Source organism: Eupeodes corollae, chromosome 2 (genome assembly GCF_945859685.1).
Source record: "Eupeodes corollae chromosome 2, idEupCoro1.1, whole genome shotgun sequence".
In the NCBI taxonomy this organism is placed as follows: domain Eukaryota; kingdom Metazoa; phylum Arthropoda; class Insecta; order Diptera; family Syrphidae; genus Eupeodes; species Eupeodes corollae.
This window is the reverse complement of record NC_079148.1, coordinates 93,166,812-93,185,962: the sequence shown is the minus strand read 5'-3', so window position 1 is coordinate 93,185,962 and position 19,151 is coordinate 93,166,812. Positions and strand designations below refer to the sequence as shown.

Genomic DNA, 19,151 nt, shown 5'->3' with positions numbered 1-19,151 from the left:
TTTCAGATTCACACCCCTCTTCTTCGAACGTGGAACTGCAACGACAAAATATATAAGCTCATTAAATTCCGACCGACGTACAATTTAATGCTTCGAAAACGCAATGCTGTCTTGTATCTTTAAAGCGAGATATACCCCCCCTGCCATTATCCATAAATGGCACTTGTATCGAGGAAACTGAACATCTCGATATGTGTATCACCAACCACCTTTTGTGGAACGATCACATACACGATGTCGCAAAAAATGCCGCAAGATGTTTGGGTTTTCTAAGGCGATGCAAGAAGTTTTTCTCCCCCTCTGATCTAGCTGTTATTTACAAGACTTATATACGTCCAAAGGTTGATTATAACTCTTGGATAGTATTGAACGTAGAGCATTTAGATTGATTTCTTGTCTTGTATTTTAATGCTTTATGCTCTAGTGAAATAGCCAGTTGCATTCCTCCCCCTAAACAGTTCAACCGTAATACTCGCTCTTCTAGGAATGCTCATCAATATACTCTCGAGCCCAACTTTAGTCGTACTGTCAAGTACAGAGATTCGTTCTTTAGCCGTACTATGCGAATGTGGAATGCCTTGCCACACTCTATCTTTCCCAGCTATTGCAATATTCAGGAATTCAAAATCAATGTGCACCGACAACTCCTTTCAACCCCTCTCTCCCTTTCCTAGTGCTCACACTGTGTCTACATAATAAGGGTAGTATATCCCTTTGAGTGTGCGCTTATTATAAAAAAGCATGCCTTAGCCTTCGTTGTATCGTTGATACAGATAATGGTTCTTCCCGGATTTAATTGATCTCGGCGCGAATTTCTGTTGCTGTTTTCTTCCTAAAACGCTTGCTTATGGTAATGAAATGCAGATCTTCGGTTTTCGTCGTAATTCTAGGTCGTCCTGACCTCGGTTTATCCTTAAAACCGCCGTTACTAGAGTAACGCTGTATGGTCCTGTTAACTGCCCCTTTGGATATCTTCAGTTTTGTGGCGATTTCTCTTTGCGAATAGCCTTCTTCAATAAGGGTCATAATCGCAGATCGAGTTTCAATAGTTAATTCCTAAACTTTTCCCATGATGCGCACTTTGTTTACTGCAGAAGATCACAGTCTCAAATAAATTTAAATTGGATCAAACCGAGCATTATATACAAAATCCTGAATATGCAGGTATTCAAATTTTACATTTTTTTACCATTTAATATTAACCCAGTCATAAAAAAAATACAAATTGAATGTAAAAAGTCATAATAAAATAAAAACTATGGGAAATCCAAATAGAAGCCAAAAACCCAATAATGGTTTTTTTTATCATTTTTCACAAAATTTCTCATAATTTACAAAAAAGGATTATCATGTGGGGTTTTTTCACTTGCACCTTTTATAAATGGTCTAAGTTAACAAAACATGTAAAAAAATCCTATATTCATTCATAAATCCAAGCGCCAGGTACGAATAAAGCAGCCCTTTAAAGGTGGTCTCAAACTTTTGACCGGTAGTCTATGTAACTGTGCTGCCAGCATTTTAAAAATGAAGCCATGAAAGCCTTTTCAGAAATAATTAAAAAAAAAACACGCACACATAACACTTACTCATCTGGGTACGGTGGCTTTGGAAAATTCAAAGCATTGCACTCATAGGCAGCCAAGGTAACACTAGCTATATGTGGTCCAAGATACAACAAGAACGTATGTAAGCCAGTACCAAGGCCAACTGAAGAAAGTATTCCCAAACCAATCCAATAGATAAAGAACCATGTATTCCTACGAATCATTTCTACAGCTATTTGATGTTGTCCAGGAATATTGTATAATATGCTTAAAATGATAGCTAATAATAAAAATCCGGCTAAAAGAGTTCGGTGCTGCAACAGCCTAAAAAACAAAACAAAATTGATTCAATATTTATATATTTTAGAAATAATAAAAATTATTTACTGTCTTCCGTATGTTTGTGTAAGTGTAACTATTTCTAATGAGCAATACTTGATGGTTTGGATGGGACTTCGCAACAGGACAAGTTGTTCGCGTTCTTCACGTTCCTTATCTTTATTAGTCTTTTGTGTTTTTTTCTTCATAATAATTTGTTGTTGTTGCTGCGGTGGAGTTCCGTTTGGAGAACCATTTGCCTTTTTCTGTGAACTTACACCACTAGTGTGAGAGGACTTTAAGTTTAGATCCATATTGGAGTTGTTTTTTCGGCTGCGAGGTGAGTTATCGAGATTTTGTTGACCTTTCTTTTGCATTTGAGACATTTTTATGCCAAGACGTTGTAACTTTAGATAAAAATAAACAAAATCTACATTACATTACATGTGTATGAATAAATATAAATAAACAAAATAAAACAAAGTAAAATAGAAGAAATTAAAGTAACAAATTCAATCAACCAAAATCAAAAATGAACAAGGTCAGTTTAAATTCAATAACACCACCAGTCAATCAATATTGAAACCTTATTATCATGGAAAATAATAAAAAACTAAAGAACGTTCCAAAGAAAATTTTGTAAAAATTAGAAAATTAAGTGCATGCTTAAGTGAAGATGCTTAATCACGAGAAGATATAGCCTTCACAGCACAACTACCATACTGTGTGTGGACTGCCTTTAACCGTGGTAACAAATTGTATACCGGAGAAAGGATAATATTTTCAACAACATTAAAAGAAGTCCTAATATCAACTAAAAAAAGATGGCACATGTTATTTTGAATCAGCTTTAGGATGCGGTATTTTACCAACAATCAGACATATTGTATTTGTTTCGGCCTCGCGCTTCAAAAAGTTTTTTTTTTTTTAATCTAAAATCTTATCAATTGTTTAAGTCTCTACGTTCGAGATAAGGCTAACATTTAACACCGCTCAAACTTATTTCCATATTTAAAAGTGATCGCAAAAAATATTAACATTTGGAGAGTTATTTCTATAGAGGGTGATCCAGCCATAAGGCATGAAGTTATTTGTGAGTCACATTTTAACGTCAAGTCTTTTGGTAAACTGTGACATTTTTTTCGTTTCTGTCTTTTACAAAACCAAAAAAGGGTGTTCAAATCAAAATGCATACATTTAGTTTAGTGAATAATGAATTCACAAAGAAAATGGGTGTATTCATAAACGTCAGCCTAACTAATGGCTGAATCACAAACACGCTTCAGCTTCGGCTTCACCTGACGTTTACGAGTTCAGCCATAGGAATTCAATGCATGCTATCACAATGGAGCTTCGACCTCACGTTTCGTTTGACAATCGTAAGGAAAAGAAAGTTATATAACGTAATGTGACTGCAAACCGAAGCTCTAGTTCAATTATCTGTACATTTGCTTTGTCTGACAGCTCAACAGCTGTACACAAATGTCAACAAACAAAATATTTGCCGAAGCTAAAGCGAGTTTGTGATTCAGCCATAAGAACTGCGTTATCTGCGTTCATAGTCAGATTTTCGATCGAACTAACCTAGTCGAACTGCAATACCTACCGTTCATAAACGTCAGAATGTCGTCAGATTGTGCAGCTGGGCCCTCATTATGAAATACGAAACGAATGGCAGAAAAAACGAAACCCAGAAAAACGAAACTCATGGCGTAGAGCGATTATTACCGCGTTTACAAGGAGAATTGAATCCGATTTGAATCAGGATTTAGCGCCGTATAGACTTGGATCGGATCGAAATAGGATTACTCGATCCAATCCCACTGAAAGAGGTGAATCGAATAGAAAATTTGTTTGTAAACCTGAATCGTGCAATAAGTTTGTTCTAAGCAAAAATACTCTATTTAAATGGAGTATTTTTGGTTCTAAGCTTAATTTAATTTGGCGCTCGTCTTTCTGTTGAGAGCATTGTTAAAAAATTTTGAATTTATTTGAAAGTTATTCACGTAGCAGTACGCACACAAATAAAACCCAAATGTCATTTCGATTCCATTTGAATTCGATTCCTCGATTCAGTGCTACCATGTACCTGGATCGAAATCTCAATTCGATTCGATTCCTCGATCTCCTCTTGTAACCAGGGTATATGAGAAACGAAAATGGAATTAAGAAAATGTTGCCAGCCAAAAATTAAAAATGGTATTTTTTTTAAAAACGCAACTAACTTTACACCTATTTACAAATGTCAAAATGTGAATGTTGGAAAAGTTTTAAGTTTAAATTTGATCGGTTTGGTAAAATGATTTTTCATTGCGATTACTTTCTTGAAAACGAAGATGAATTTGAATCCGAAGGAGAAATGCGTGTAACAAGGGCACTCTTAAGAGATTAATCTGACCGAATGAGCCTTTCAAATTCCACGTAAGTAAATGTTCATCCTGTATTTAAGTAAATTCCTAAAATATTTTCAAGGTTCAAGCAACTTTTTCGTCTGAACAAGGAAGCGTTTAAATATGAGATTGATCCACACCTTCCAAGTTTTAATTCTACACATATACCAAATGTATTGAAATTAGCTGCAACACTTCGATTTCTGGCAGAGGATATCAAAGAGGAACCGGACAGGATTTCCTTGTTAGTATGGCACAACCAACTTTATCGGACACTCTAACAAAAATATTGCCAGTAATGGAAAATATTCTGTGCCTTAAATTTATATCATTTGCAATGTTTAACATTTGACAGTAACCTGCCAAAACAAAAGCTGAACAAGAGTATATTTTTTTACGATTCTAGTTTCTCATAATCGCAATTTTACAAATACGCGCTTCTGCAATCGTGTTTTGTAATCGCAATTTCACAAAAAAACTTCGTATTAAAAACGATTATCGTTTTTCATAATAACCCCCGTGAATTTTTTTGGCTGCAAAAATATAATTATAATTTTCTTTTGCGGTGAGCAAATCAAAAATAAAGTTCAACAAAATTTGTTTGGCAGCCATTTTTCTCTGACGTTTATGAACTCTATTTACATACAAATCGGACGTTCCTCAGACCTTTTTGTTTACTGCAGACATTCTGCATTGGGACGGCATTCAATGCATCAGAAAAAAATTCGATTGTACTAACGCAGATTTTTTGCGTTTATGGATACACGCAATCACCTTCAACACTTTCACCTCAGTGAATTCGGTCGGTAACAAGCAAATTTGTCGCATTTGAGTAAAAATGAATCCATCAGTCAATGTTGAAAGCCAATTTATCCACAGTGACTGTTTAATGCGGTTTATTAGCTGGAGGCGTTATCAGGCCGTACTTTTTTAAGATATTTAGTTTCAAAAGGATGGTCAATGGTTACATAATATCTTGACGATGTCAATTACCCGCCTTGGGGATATTGTAAAGAAAAAGTCTACGTGAATTAGCCAAGAACAATTAAGATCTAAAGGATGTGATAGTTCGACACATAAACGATTTTGAACTTCGAATCATACCTCAGCATCATTAAAAATATTGGTCATCGAATAGATGATTCTGGTATTTTGTTCCACTCAAAACTGTCCTAGGTCTATCTATCATAATAAAACAAATTAAAGTATTGACGTAATGTCCTATTTTTATTTTTATGTGTTAAGGAAATGTTAGAATTTAGAGCTTATTAGAATTCGGGTTTGTCTGTTAAATACCAACCAAATTCAAATATGTTAAAGAAAATTAATTTCACCTTTGAAAAATCTATTTTAAAGTGTTCGCTTTAAAAAAAGATAAAGTTAATTAAAAAAATGAGTTATTGAGAGTCATAACTTTCGACCCAGTGGAGTCGGAAGACCTCAAAAATATTCAATTTTCAAATAATCTACTGGCATAATTAATTCTGACTTCAACCTAGTTTGTTAGTTTGTCGTGTTTTCATTCTTAATAGGATTAAAACTACAAGGACTCTTCCTTAAGTTAATTTAATTTGTTTGAAATGTTTGTGTTTATTTTAAATTATAATGTATACAAAAATAAACTTGTTGTCATTGACCAAAACAAAAATAATAAAAAATAAACTAAATTAAATGAAAACATTTAACGAACCGAACAAACTAAAAACAAAATAACTTCTGTTTTGAAGATATTTACCAGCTCAAAGCGATTTCCATTTGTTTTCTGACCTCGTTTGCGACACTCGACTTTTAACTGTTCTTTGGTCAACGTCAACAAATGGGCTAATCGTACTTGCTTGTCATCTGGGAAAGATTCAATAGAACATCCTTCGCCGGTGTTGTTGCTGTGACATTGATGGAGATGATGAGAATGATTAGGATGGTTATGATGAAGTTGATGTTGGTGCTTATTTGCTGCCAATGTCGTGCAACCACTATTATTCAGATGACTTAAATTATTTCCATTCAATCCTCTTGGTGTAAAAGATGAAGGAGAATTTGTTGAATTTACAGCCGCTTTCGAGGAGGCAGCCGATGCTGATGCTTTAAGATTGTTTTGATTGTTAATATTTAAAAGAGCTTGCGGTGCGCTACTTGTTGATGCATAACGTAATCGATGTCGGGATGGCATATTATATCTGCGTGTTTTATTTGCAATTTAAATATTTTTGTTTTAAATAAAGGAAATAAAATAATAAGTTTTTCTTTCATAAAAATTGTGTTCAATTTGATGCACTTTTCTAGTTTTGTGTACTTTTTATGTTTTATTTTTGGCAAAGAGTAATAAAATTATTTTCTTATTCAAGCACAAATATTAAAAACAAAAAATTATAATGTGTTTCAAATTTTGGTCGATTACCTCATTCAAATCTACATGACAAAAGTATACATTTCTAGTGCACGTCTACCAAAAAAGGTGATTCAATGGCAACAAAAATTATCTAATATTCTGTAGTTAACAATTGATTTTGTATGAATATTAGATAATATGGTTTGAAACAATTAAAAGACACAATAATAATGGAGAAATTTAAATATAATTTTCATTGATAACATTAAGTTTAAATTACTGAAATAATTCTATGGGGCTTTACTTTGGGTTAGCTATAGGTTAGTTTTGTTTCTTAGCAGACGCGTTGACATAACCGCAGTTGTATGGTTGCTTACTTTTTTTTCTCGAATGACCTCGTGTAGCTAGGAACATATGTTCTAGGTTCTAGAAATCAAGTGAAATTAAATTTCAAAAGCTATTAAATTTGTTTTGAGTATTTAAACATTTGCATTGATTTTAGGAACTTTCCAACATCATTAAAATGAAATCAATAAGAGCTTTTATTAGTTTTAAGAGATGACAATTTGTTCTTTATTTTTCGAATTTAATTTTATTTCGAGTGAAAGTAAAATGCAGATCCATTAAATAAATATACACAGAACTGCTACTGAGTTCTCGAAACGAAAAAAAAAACATTTTATAGATCTGTTAGGCAATTGGGAAACTGAAAAATATTATTAAGGATTTTTGTGTACAATAATTAATTACAGATGAAAATTTTATACCGGTCGCGACAATACATCGTCATATTTAGATCTTTATTTTTGTTTACAAATTGTTTTATTTATTTATAATTATTTTTAAACAAATACTGTGGCTCCAACGACTAATCGGACAAACAGAATGTAAATTTCGCAATGATATTTCTCCAAAAAACAAATAGAAGTAATAGAACTTAAAAATCATTTTATTACATATTTAAATTACACTCAGAGAAAAAAACTGTGTAAAATTCCCTTAATCGCCTTAGGTGATTTTTTTTGTGTAGAATTTGTTAGTCAGGCGTAATTTTACCCTAGATTTAAGTCAATTTATGTACGACTTGGGTAGTAAAATTTAGGTTAAACTGCCTTAAATTGCTAGCGTATTTTATTTTTCCTTAGCTTGGGTAAATTTTCCCAAAAACTTAGGTAAATTTGCTTTATATATAAGGTAACTCTGCCCTTTACCCTATTTCTTAGGTATAAATTCACCTTAAGCTCATGTGTAAATCTGCCTTAAATGTAAGGTGGTTTTCCCTCCAAAATTAGAAATAACATTGTAACTTTACCAAAGCGCTAAGGTAAATTTCCCTTAAATATGAGGTATTTTTCCCTCCAATTTGATCGTTGTAACTTTACCCAAGCGCTTATGTAAATCTGCCTTAAAAATAAAGCAATTTTCCCTCCAAAATAATAAATAACGATGTAACTTCAACCAAGCGCTTATGTCTTACATAGACACTAGACAGTCTTCTGAATCAAAGACGAGAGGAGTGCATCCAGAAAAAAGTTAGACTTCAGCCGATTATTATTGTTGCGGGTGAAAAGTTCAATTTTAAAGAATTTTACGTTGCTGTAGATAACGTTAAGTATAAAATGAAGTCATATTTAGAATGCATTGATTTTTATTTAAAAAACTACTTTCGTTCTTAACATTCAATATCCTCCACAATGTCTTTCGGTGTGGACATTTATCAAAATTTATTTCCTTGAAATTGATGATGGTGATATAATCCCATCTGTGCAGACCTTTTTAGACGATATCGATCAACATATTTCTTATTTATTAGACGAACTTCTGTAATATAAAATGAATACCTATGTATTTTATCTTTAAAAAAATAAAAAAATATGAAATTCATGTTTAGGTTTTTATTACTAATCAAGTGAAAAAAAATTGGTATACTACCTAAAATAATTGTTCATCATGACCTTTTACTTAGGTAAAAGATTGGTAAAACGCACACTAGTGAGGGGTTAAATTCCCTTCGCAAACGGACATAAGTTACCCTAGCTATAAGGCAAACATCTGACAGATCACCTTAAATACTAAGGCATTTTTACCTCTTGCTAAGGTAAGCACTTGACAAAATCACCCTAGGGGAAGGTAAAATTACCTAAGCAAACGAACATAAGTTACCTTAGCTATAAGGCAAACAATTGTCAGATTACCTTAAATACTAAGGCATTTTTACCTCTTGTTAAGGTAAAAACTTGGTAAAAATCACCCTAGGGGAGGGTAAAATTACTTTGGCAAACGAACACAAGTTACCCCAACAATAAGGTAAATATTTGGCAGATTACCTTAAGTACTCAGGCATTCTTACATCTTGCTAAGGTAAAAATTACACTAGTGCACGGTAAAACTACCAAAGCACACGGACATAAATTACCCTAGCTTTAAGGTAAGCACTGAGTGTGCTTCCTTAGATGTTCAGGCAGATTAACACCTTACTTGGGTAAAAACATGCAAGTGTAGGTTATATTCTAAGGTAATTTAGTCTTGGATAAGGTAAATGGATTAGGTAAACTCATAAAAAATTACCTAAGCAAATCTGACGCAAATTAACATAGATCTAAGGCAACATTACACATCATGGATTTACCTAAGTAAAAAAGGTTAACTTACCTTAAAGATAAGTAGGCTCAAACGGGCGCTAGCGCATAGTTAGGTTAACACGTAATTTAGGTTGGTTTTACACAGATTTTTCTATAAGTGTAAGTTTAAATAAAAAACTGCATTTCAAATTATTAATTTATTAGCAAATAAATAAAAATAAATTAGGTGGCTCAACAATCCGGTGATAACTAGGGCCTAGTGGCTTACAACTCTCAACCATGCCTGTGTGCGAGTTATGTTGTTAGGAATGGAGGGGACCTACAGTTTATATGCCGAATCCGAACGGCTAATTTAAGAAAGCACTTTTTCATGACAAGAGTTACTTTGGAGAATTTGTCAATTCCTAGCAAGAATTCAGTACCCGTGAAAATATTTTAGCTGGCATAGGCAGGGATCAAACCCAAGACCTCTGGCATGACAGTCCAACGCACTGGCCAGGGGCCAGTTATAGCCATTATCCAAATCGAACTGGACATTTTTTTAAAACACAAAGAATTTTGTTTAAGAATACAAAGTGCATTTATTTTTCTCTAAAAATGTATTTTTCTATTTTCCTGAAGGAAATTTATTTTCCTGAACAGCTGATAATTTTATGTCCAAAACGAAACGTTCCACTGATTTGTATTCCAATTTCACACAATTCCAATGACAGATTTCTGTCAGTAAAACATTTTCGGTGGATTTCAATTAGAACATTTTTATTCAATGACAGAAGTTTTTAATCATTGCTATAAACGACCTGTCAAAAAAATTCCTGTTTGTTTTCAATGATGAAAACCAATGATAGCTATAACTGATGCCTTAACCTCTCACACATAATAGGACACTAGCTATTTTTGCACTGTAGTAGCTCTGTAACGGTATTTTTCAAGTGAAATGATAATTTTATTATTAACCTTTTATTACGACAGGCTTTTACTTACATTTTAAGTAGTATCTTGTTCTATGACGAAATGACACTAAAACGAAAACAGACGTCTTTGAAAATTCCAAAATTCGGTTTGTTTCATAGCCATGGTGGTAAATCAGTACGAGAAATAGCAGAATTGTGCATTAGAGCCTTTCCATAGTTGAAAGCATAATTTCTCAATTTAAAAACCAAAATAAGATTCATAATATAAGCAGAAAAGTAAAATTAAAGAAGCAGGCTAATCAACTTAAATTCCCTTCTTATCTTCGAAATCTCTAAAAAAAATTGAAAGAGTCCACGAGTAAAGCTTGCCTATGTATAAGCGGACCGCTTCGCATGATCCTGTCTGCGGCACTGGACACCTTGATCTACCTTACACCTCTTGACATATTTAGTAAACAAATAGCTGCAAGCTCTGCTTAGCCTGAAAGCTTCGTCGCAGTGGACTAACAACAACATTGGTCACTCCGTAATTCTAAGGTATCCCAGATCTTTTTGGGAGGATAGGACATTCTTGGAGGATGAGTCAATCCATTTTTACACAGATGGTGGAGCCAGGCCGCTATCAAATCTCTGGACTCTGTCTCTACAAACTCTATAACAGTCCATAACTGTCGATCATCTCTAATGGAGACGGCGCAACAGTTTAATATTCACCTTTGCTGGGTGTCGGGCCATAGAGACATTCCAGGTAACTGTAAGGCATATGAACTCGCCAGGAACGGTACATTACAGCCCATCCTACCACGTTTGGCAAGTACTGGCATACCAATCGCTACTTGTTAACTGCTGCTAATGCAAGACGCTTTGAGGAGGGCAGGCACCAGGTGGAACAACATCACCACGTCACAAAAAACACCTGGCCAACATTGGATTTAAAACGGTCAAGGTGATTGCTTTCTCTAAGCCGATCGCATATAAGCTCTATAATAGGTGTCATAACCGGACACTGTCTAATAGAAAAGCACGCCACGAGACTAGGCGTATTCTCAAATGACTTTTTCAGAAGCTGTATGGACGAGGAAGAGGAAGAAACGGTTCTTCATCTTCTCTGCACATGCCCTGCTCTAGCTCGAAAACGGAAGAGGTACCTAGGAGAATTCTTCTTAAACAATCCAAACGATCTAAATCATATCGGTATAATCAGCCTCTCACGTTTCGTAAGGGACTTAAGGTGGTTCCATTGAGCTTATTAGGAAGCCTCAAGATTCATGTGCGGTATCACAATGGGCCATTAAACTGGCCTAAGTGTGTCCGTTTCCATCTTGGACAGCCACTATAACCTAACCCAACCTAACCTAACGAGTAAAGAAGGCAGAAACGAAACGGCCAGAAGAAGAAGCATCATCGCCGAAGTAATGACCGAAATGGCGGTGCTTCCGTGTATAAAAATGTGAAAATATACAAATGAAAGACTAAAGTTTGTGAGGGTTACTTGGTTGTTTAATTTATTAGGTGATCGGAGCTAACATTTTGTGGAGGGTAAATCGTATTAAATTTCTTACATTAATATTTTGAAACAAGCACTGTCAGTTAACTCCGAACACAAGACAATTTCATCTTCTACCACGATATCTAAATCACAAAGCACTCATCTTGTACAGCAAGGTCGTGGTTGTTGTTAAAGACCTTTAGAAACATTAAGAACCTTAAGACGGGCCTTCAGGAGGAATGGCAAAAATAAGCCCTGAATTATGTTAAACACTAGTGAGTCGGACTGTCGTGCCAAAGGTCTTGGGTTTGATCCCTGCCTATGCCATCAAAAGTTTTTGTTTCACTGGTACTGCTTCTTGCGAGGAATTGACAAGTTCTCCAAGAGTAATTCTTGTCATGAAAAGTGCTTTCTCAAATTAGCCGTTCGGATTCGGCTTAAAACTGCAGATCCCCTCCATCCTTGACAACAGTACTAGCACATAGAAATGGTTGAGAGTTGTAAGTCACTAGGCCCTGGTTCTAATAGAGCTGTTACGCAACCCGATTTTTTTGTTTACTAGTCTCGTCAATACCTCAAAGCTTTGAGACAGTGATTAAATCGAAAGGTTACGCAACTTACTACTTAATATTAAGTGTCAGATTGTGTGTGAGGTGTTTAATTATAGAGTTGTTTTTTGTTTTTTAATATTAATTTGCTGTTTAATGCCTTTAATTATAACCCTGGCTTATTTAAAATAAAAATATGTTTAAATGTCATGTAAAATAATTATAATGTCCCACATTCTCCATACATTTCTTTGGAGAAAATGCATTATGGAAAAACCAACAAAAATTATTCGATGCTTGTTAATTCAATTTCAAACGCACGAGCCTTAACTATTTTTTTTATAATAACCCAATTTTAATTTAATGAGTACATGCCCTCTATTAAATAAAAACTTGGGTATTCACTTTTGTCTGTCTATGGCAGATCTTAGCTGATACTTACTAATAGCTTTTGCATGTGCTATAGTTAAAACAGATAACAAATCAGCTTTTTTAGAACTAATGGCAATATTTGAGAAAAAGAATAGCACTAAGCCGTAATTAAAAGAAATAAATTTGTTAAATTATTTTAATCCGTCATTTATGACAATTTTCTGCATAAAGTTGACTTGGGCTAAAAAAAATTGATTGATTAATATCTATTATAAATCAATTTTGAAGATCAAAGTTTCTTTCGACAGTTGTACCCATAATACAATGTGGAACACCTAACTACGGATTTTTTTTTATAAACGGGGGTTGCAAAACTGTTAACCAACACCCTTAAGATGCAGGCCGACTACATCTATAAAGTTTCTACAAATTCAGATGCTCGTTTCACGTTTGACAAAGAAAATGCTCCTTTATGAAAAGCGGAATAAGGACTGGTGGGTTGCAAAATGGCAAAATATTGGCGAAAGCTGTGGAGAAGTTATCCAATTTGATTTGAATAACTTGGCTCAAGTAAAAAGCAGCTTTACTAGAAAATTCAAAAACACGAAGACTTCGTTCGAGAAAAATTAGTAGCAGAGGCTGAGCAATCTGAGAGCACAATAATTTTCTCACAACTAAATCATAACCCTTTAAGCAATAATTATTTTAAAAACTTTCAGCTATAAAGAAATATCGTTAATATTCAAATCCAGATGTGAGCTCCTAACCTTAAATAGCAGTCCATACAACGGCAATTTCCAGCAATTCTGTACTCTATGCATCATGAAAGCAAAAGAAGACTGCTTCCATTTTATAAGCATAAGCACCAAAGACTAGGATTTTTCCAGAAAAAAAGTTGTACAATGCAAGAAACAATAGAATTATTAAATGGTTTTAAATTCAATTTATAAGTACAGAAATCTTTTAATTACTGAATTTATTTAAATCAATTCATTTAAATTTTATTATATAAACTAAAATCGCTGTATATACTTTGCCAACTGAGCTGAGGGCTATGCCAAAGCTTTATAAAATTCGTTATGTTTATTCAAACTGTATTAATATATTTATAAATAAATGAATTACTTACTTACTCAATAACAATTTTCATATTTCCATTTACTAATATTCAAGAATTCTGGAGTTAATTAATTTGTACAGTTGTGTTCATAAAAAGAGCAGTGCTCTCCAAATAAAACAAAAAGGCTTTCAATATCAACGTTATAATATATTTCATTAAACTTCTAATAACAAACTAAAATATTTTATTCATAATAACAGAAAATAAGTATTATCGATTTTTCACCGTTAGCCTTGTTTAAAATATATGGCTCTTCACAAAAATAGCAGTGATGACAAAGTACTGGATCTTTTACGTAAGAAGCAAGAAAAACTGTAATAAGTTATATGAAAGTATACCAATAATGTTAGCTTACAATTAGTGCTTTGTTGCGTAACCATTGTTTTTAATGATGCTTCGCATCAACGTGGCATCGAGTCCACTAAAACCTGACACCTCTCGATTGGTATTGCGTTCTACGAATCACGCAATTCTTTCGAATTCTTGGGTTTTGCTTTATGAACTGCGTTCTTACCATCCTCCCACAAATTTTCGATTTGGTTAGGGTCGGTGATTGAGCGGGCCACTTCATAACGGATAATTTCTTCTGCGCAAACCATGATTTTGCATTTTTTGACGTATGCTTAGGGTCATAGTCTTGTTGGTATACCCAAACCAACGGCATTTCGGCTTCAGCATAGGCTAACATAACCTCCTCGAGCATTTTCACATAGTCAGTTGCATCCCTTATACCCCCGATAAGATAAATAGGCCCGACCCCGTAATATTAAAAGCAAGCCCATATCATAATTTTTACTAAACCATACTTCACTGTTTTTATAGTGTACCGTGGATCGTTTGCTGCATTTTGGGGTCTTCTCACATATTCTCCACGACCTTTGGATTCAAAAAGAACGACTTTGCTGTCGTCGCTCCACAGAACATTCCTCCATTTCTCTTTTGCCCAATCTCTATGCGCTTTAACAAACTCCATTCTCTTGGTCACATACCGTTTCACGGGTTAACAGACAGTTAAAGTCCATTTCTTATTTTCCTAGAGCCTATGAAAGGGTTCTGTTTTGCTAACTGAATATTTTTTTTGTCAGTTCTTTCAGAAGTCATCCTTTTTGGGCCTAGCGTTTTCCGTTTATTTTGCCATTTTAAGGCGTCACTGACCATTTTTGGTGAGAAGCCTTGGCTATCTTGAATATTTTGGTAGGTTTTTCCCTCCAAACGCAGTTTTCTAATAAGTTTTCGAATTTCTTCGGTGCAGTGTCTTGACAGTCCCATTGTTTATTTTTGAGCTAATATTAATTAATTTTGTATATGCTAGTATGTTACAAATACTTAAAGCTTTATATAGTAAAATAAAAAATTGAATTTTTAACACTTTTCAATTATAAAATCAAAAGCACTGCTATTTTTATGAACACAACTGTATATCAAATAGTCAGCTTTTTTCAACAATGGCTAAACTGCAATCTATATCTACACTAAATAGTTTTAACAGTTATAAACAAAATAGTAAGACTCTCTTATGCAAATTAACATGAGTTTTATTTTTTGTTTGCTTGTTGATTGTTTGGAAAAAAACCGTGTCTTCGGTAAGACTGTGTTTTTAGTGGACATTCAAATAGAAACACATTGGAATTGGAGCACAGACCTTAATATTTAAATATTACAAATATATTAGTTTTTAATATTTTTTTACTTTTATAAAATAATAAATTTATTTTAGGAAATAAACTCAAATTATTTGAATAATGTTAAAATTAATTCTAAGGAAAACATGGGTCGCGGTAAGCATTTTTCCTTAGAAGAGAAAGTTGTCATTTTAGTTTTACGAAGTGAAGGAAAATCTTTGAGAGAAATAGTTGATTGCAACAGCAATTTGACCGCCACTGAGAGCCAAGAAACAGCTGGGAAAACCAAGCAAAACAACCCCAAGAGAAGACTGAAATTTCATTTGCGCCTCAAAAAAAAAAGATCCTTACAAGTCTTTTGTAAGTTTGTTAAACCAACTACAGCTTCCAATATCTTCCAGAATTGTTCGTAGAAGACTTGTTGAAGCTAACTTGCTCTTAAGGATCGCAAGAATGGTGCCCTTTTCAAGGAAACAAAAATATATAACAACGCAGTTTAAACGCCCACGATCATTTTGATGGGAGTTGACCTAAAGGAGGCAAATGTGAAGGAATGTTTTGTGGATGGACGAAACAAAGATAAATTTGTTCGGAAGTGATGACAGACTAACCGTTAGATGACTTCCTTTGAGAGAACAAAATCCCAAATACATCCAGAAAACGGGAAAGAATGGTGGAGGCAGTATCATACTTTGGTTTTAAATTTCTTGGTATGTCGTTGGCCAAATATACGAGGGTCGTTTGAAAAGTCCGTGCGAAAACAAAAACTGTTTAATTTTTTTTGGATAAACCTTTTTTATTTTTCAACGTAGTCTCCTTTCAGGCTTATACACTTCGTCCAACGCTGCTCCCTTCCGAATAATAGGATTTGTAAAAGTCTGTAAAGTGGTCATTGGTTTTTGCCAGCCATTTCTTCATATTGGGGAACAAATAATAGTCCGACGAAGCCAAGTGTAGAGAATAGGGGGGATGTGGATCGATTTGGAATCCTAATTCCAATAGTTTTGCGGTCGCAACTGCTGAGGTATGAGCTTGTGCGTTGTCGTGATGGCAAAGAACTTTTTTGTGGGCCAGTCGTGGACGTTTCTCTTTCATCTCAGTTTTCAAACGGTCCAATAGCAATGAATTCACCTGTAATGGTTTTAACCTTTTCCAGATAGTCGATGAAGATTATTCCTTCCGAATCCCAAAAGACAGTCGCCATAACCTTCCCAGCCGATACGTCCAGAACGTTCAGCGTCTGTTGTGCTCATATGGAAAATTTTGAAGACACTTGTAAACTGTTCTACTAGAAGGTGCGCAGTCACCATAATGCTTATCAAACTTCTGTTAGGTCTCCTGAGGAGTTTTGGCTTTCATATTTTAATTTTCATTTTTTTGACTTCCAATTTGTTTGACTTCCTCAATTCAAACGAATGTCAAACACAAACCAATAGGCCGACCACCGACCTGGCTAAAACTTGGTTTGTAATCTTTCAAGACATCCTACTAACTGTTAATAACCTCGATATGCACCAGTAGTGCCATCTGTCTGACTTTGCACGGACTTTTCAAACGACCCTCGTATTTGATTCAGAGTAAAATGGTTAAAAATATGAAGGTGAGTATCATATCCGTCGATGCTGCCTTATTCGGACGAGAACATTCCTCTCAAATGTGTTATACAGCAGGGCAACGAACCTAAGATCCCATCCAAATTCACTCAAAAGTATTTTAAAGACCAAAAAATCTGTGTTTTGGGAGTGCCCATCCCAATCGTCAGACTTAAATCCCATAGAACATGCTGGGGGAGATTAAAAATGCGCGGTTGGGAAACATGCAACAAAAAATAAAGCCGACTTGTGGAGGATGGTTCAACAGGAGTGATATATTTCAATTGACAGATGCCGCCGATTATTTGACTCAATGTCCAACAGATGTCACACTGTAATTAAAGCTAAGGGCCAGGCTACCAGATATTATATTAGGGTTGGGGTCGAAATACTCTATGGATCAAAATACTGTATTTAAAATACTGTATCTCAAAATACTGTATTTCAAAATATTGTATGTACAAAATACTGCATGATCAAAATGCCGTATCTCGAAATTCTGTATGTAAAACTTCTGTATATCAAAATTCTGTATTTCAAAATGCTGTAAAGAAGGTTAAAAAATAAAAATCGTTTTGACAATGTAAAAAAGTGCGCACTTTTGACCCGCTTCCATTATGATAATTTTTAAATTTTAATACCTTTGCATTTAATTAATAATGGTCCACCATGTTCGTTCCCTTTTTTATTTAAAGTTATTTTATTTTAAGTTATAATTTTACTATAAATAATGGCTATTTAGATTTAAAGAAAAAACATAATAAAAATGAAGACCAAACTTGAAAAAAAAATCTTTTTTAGTCAATACAAAATTGAATTTTTAAAACTCTGTTTAATGTTTCTATTTCAATGTCCATATCTGTATGTCCCATTCACCATCCGTTAATACAACATACAGTTCTGGGTCGGGTATTAACTTAATTTTTCCTCAAGGTCTGGTTACAAAAGAAGAATTGACATGGGCTCTGAATAGTTTCAAACCTTACAAATCTCCAGGTCCAGATCAAATCATACCAGCTGAGCTACAATATACCATTGATATAACTTCGCCCATCATTGAGATGATCTTTAAAAGTTGTATAAATCTGGTCTATATACCTCAGCGATGGAGATATGTAAAGGTAGTTTTCATTCCCAAGGCGGGCAAATGCTCGCATGTCAACCCTAAGGACCTAAGACCTATTAGCCTATCATCTTTCATTTTCAAAACTCTGGAAAGATGAATGGATATCCATATACTTAACAACATTGAGAAGAGACTATCAATGTCTCAGCATGCTTACTGCAAAGGGAAATCGGTAGAAACAGCCTTGCACACTCTGGTAAGAACTATCGAATACTCCCTAGAGAAAAAGGAATACACTATGGTGGCCTTCTTGGATATTAAGGGCTATCACTTCTGCTATGACGACCTTAAACGTCGAATACTCAATCTGTGAGTTGATTAATCTAATGCTAAAAAGCAGGATCATCAACTCTAGTTTGGGAGATTTTTGCACAAAAAGGTCTGTCAGTAGAGGCACTCCGCAAGGTGGTGTTCTGTCCCCTCTCCTGTGGAACATAGTGGTTAACCAACTACTAATATCCCTTGAGAGGGATGGCTACAGAGTGGTTGCGTATGCCGATGATGTTGCTATCGCTGTCACAGGGGAACATCCTAATACACTGAGACACCTCCTCCAAAATGCACTCAATATGCTCACTAGATGGGCTGATCACTGCGGACTTAGTATTAATCCTCAAAAAACAGACCTCGTCCTTTTCACACGGAAATACAAGATCCCAGTAATTGTACCTTCAATAAAAGGTATACAACTAATTTTTACCAATGAAGGCAAATACCTTGGTCTGATATTGGACAAAAAATTAAGTTGGAAATCCAATATACAGGAAAGAGTTAAAAAAGCTACAGTAGCTCTTTTTCTTTGCAAGAAAGCTATAGGAAGCAAATGGGGTTTTTAACCTCGCATAACCTACTGGCCATACACATAGGTCATCCGACCAATACTTATGTACGGGGTTGCAGTATGGTGGACTGCACTGGAGAAAGTCACATACTGCGACATACTCAGCAGAGTTCAGCGCACTGCATGTCTGTGCATAAGCGGGGCATTGAGAACCACACCCTCAGCAGCGTTAGACACTCTCCTCCATCTGACACCCCTCGACATCTTCAGTAAACAAGTGGCAGCGAGTACAGCGATAAGACTCGACGCCTCATCTCAATGGACCAACAACAATGTGGGGCACTCCATCATTTTGAACCTCTTTGGTTCTACACCAAAGTGCATAGCCTACACTATTCCTAAACCCCTATTTGGAAAAAACTTC

General features: G+C 34.7%; 1 protein-coding gene across 9 annotated transcripts in view; it reads right to left on the bottom strand.

The window, feature by feature from the left end:
• LOC129944464 (vacuole membrane protein 1-like) overlaps nt 1-19,151 on the bottom strand; it is a 33,896-nt gene that overhangs the window by 2,553 nt on the left and 12,192 nt on the right. For 6 of the 9 annotated variants that reach the window (XM_056053895.1, XM_056053896.1, XM_056053897.1 and 3 more), the window contains 3 exons: nt 5,988-6,429; nt 1,932-2,269; nt 1,587-1,868 (listed from right to left, as the gene is read on the bottom strand). In XM_056053895.1, coding sequence (XP_055909870.1) covers nt 1,587-1,868; nt 1,932-2,269; nt 5,988-6,422 — 1,055 coding nt within the window. In that variant the 5' untranslated portion in view covers nt 6,423-6,429. Of the gene's footprint in view, nt 1-1,586; nt 1,869-1,931; nt 2,293-5,987; nt 6,430-19,151 lie in introns of all 9 variants that reach the window. The other 3 variants (XM_056053901.1, XM_056053902.1, XM_056053903.1) reach the window with 2 other exon arrangements.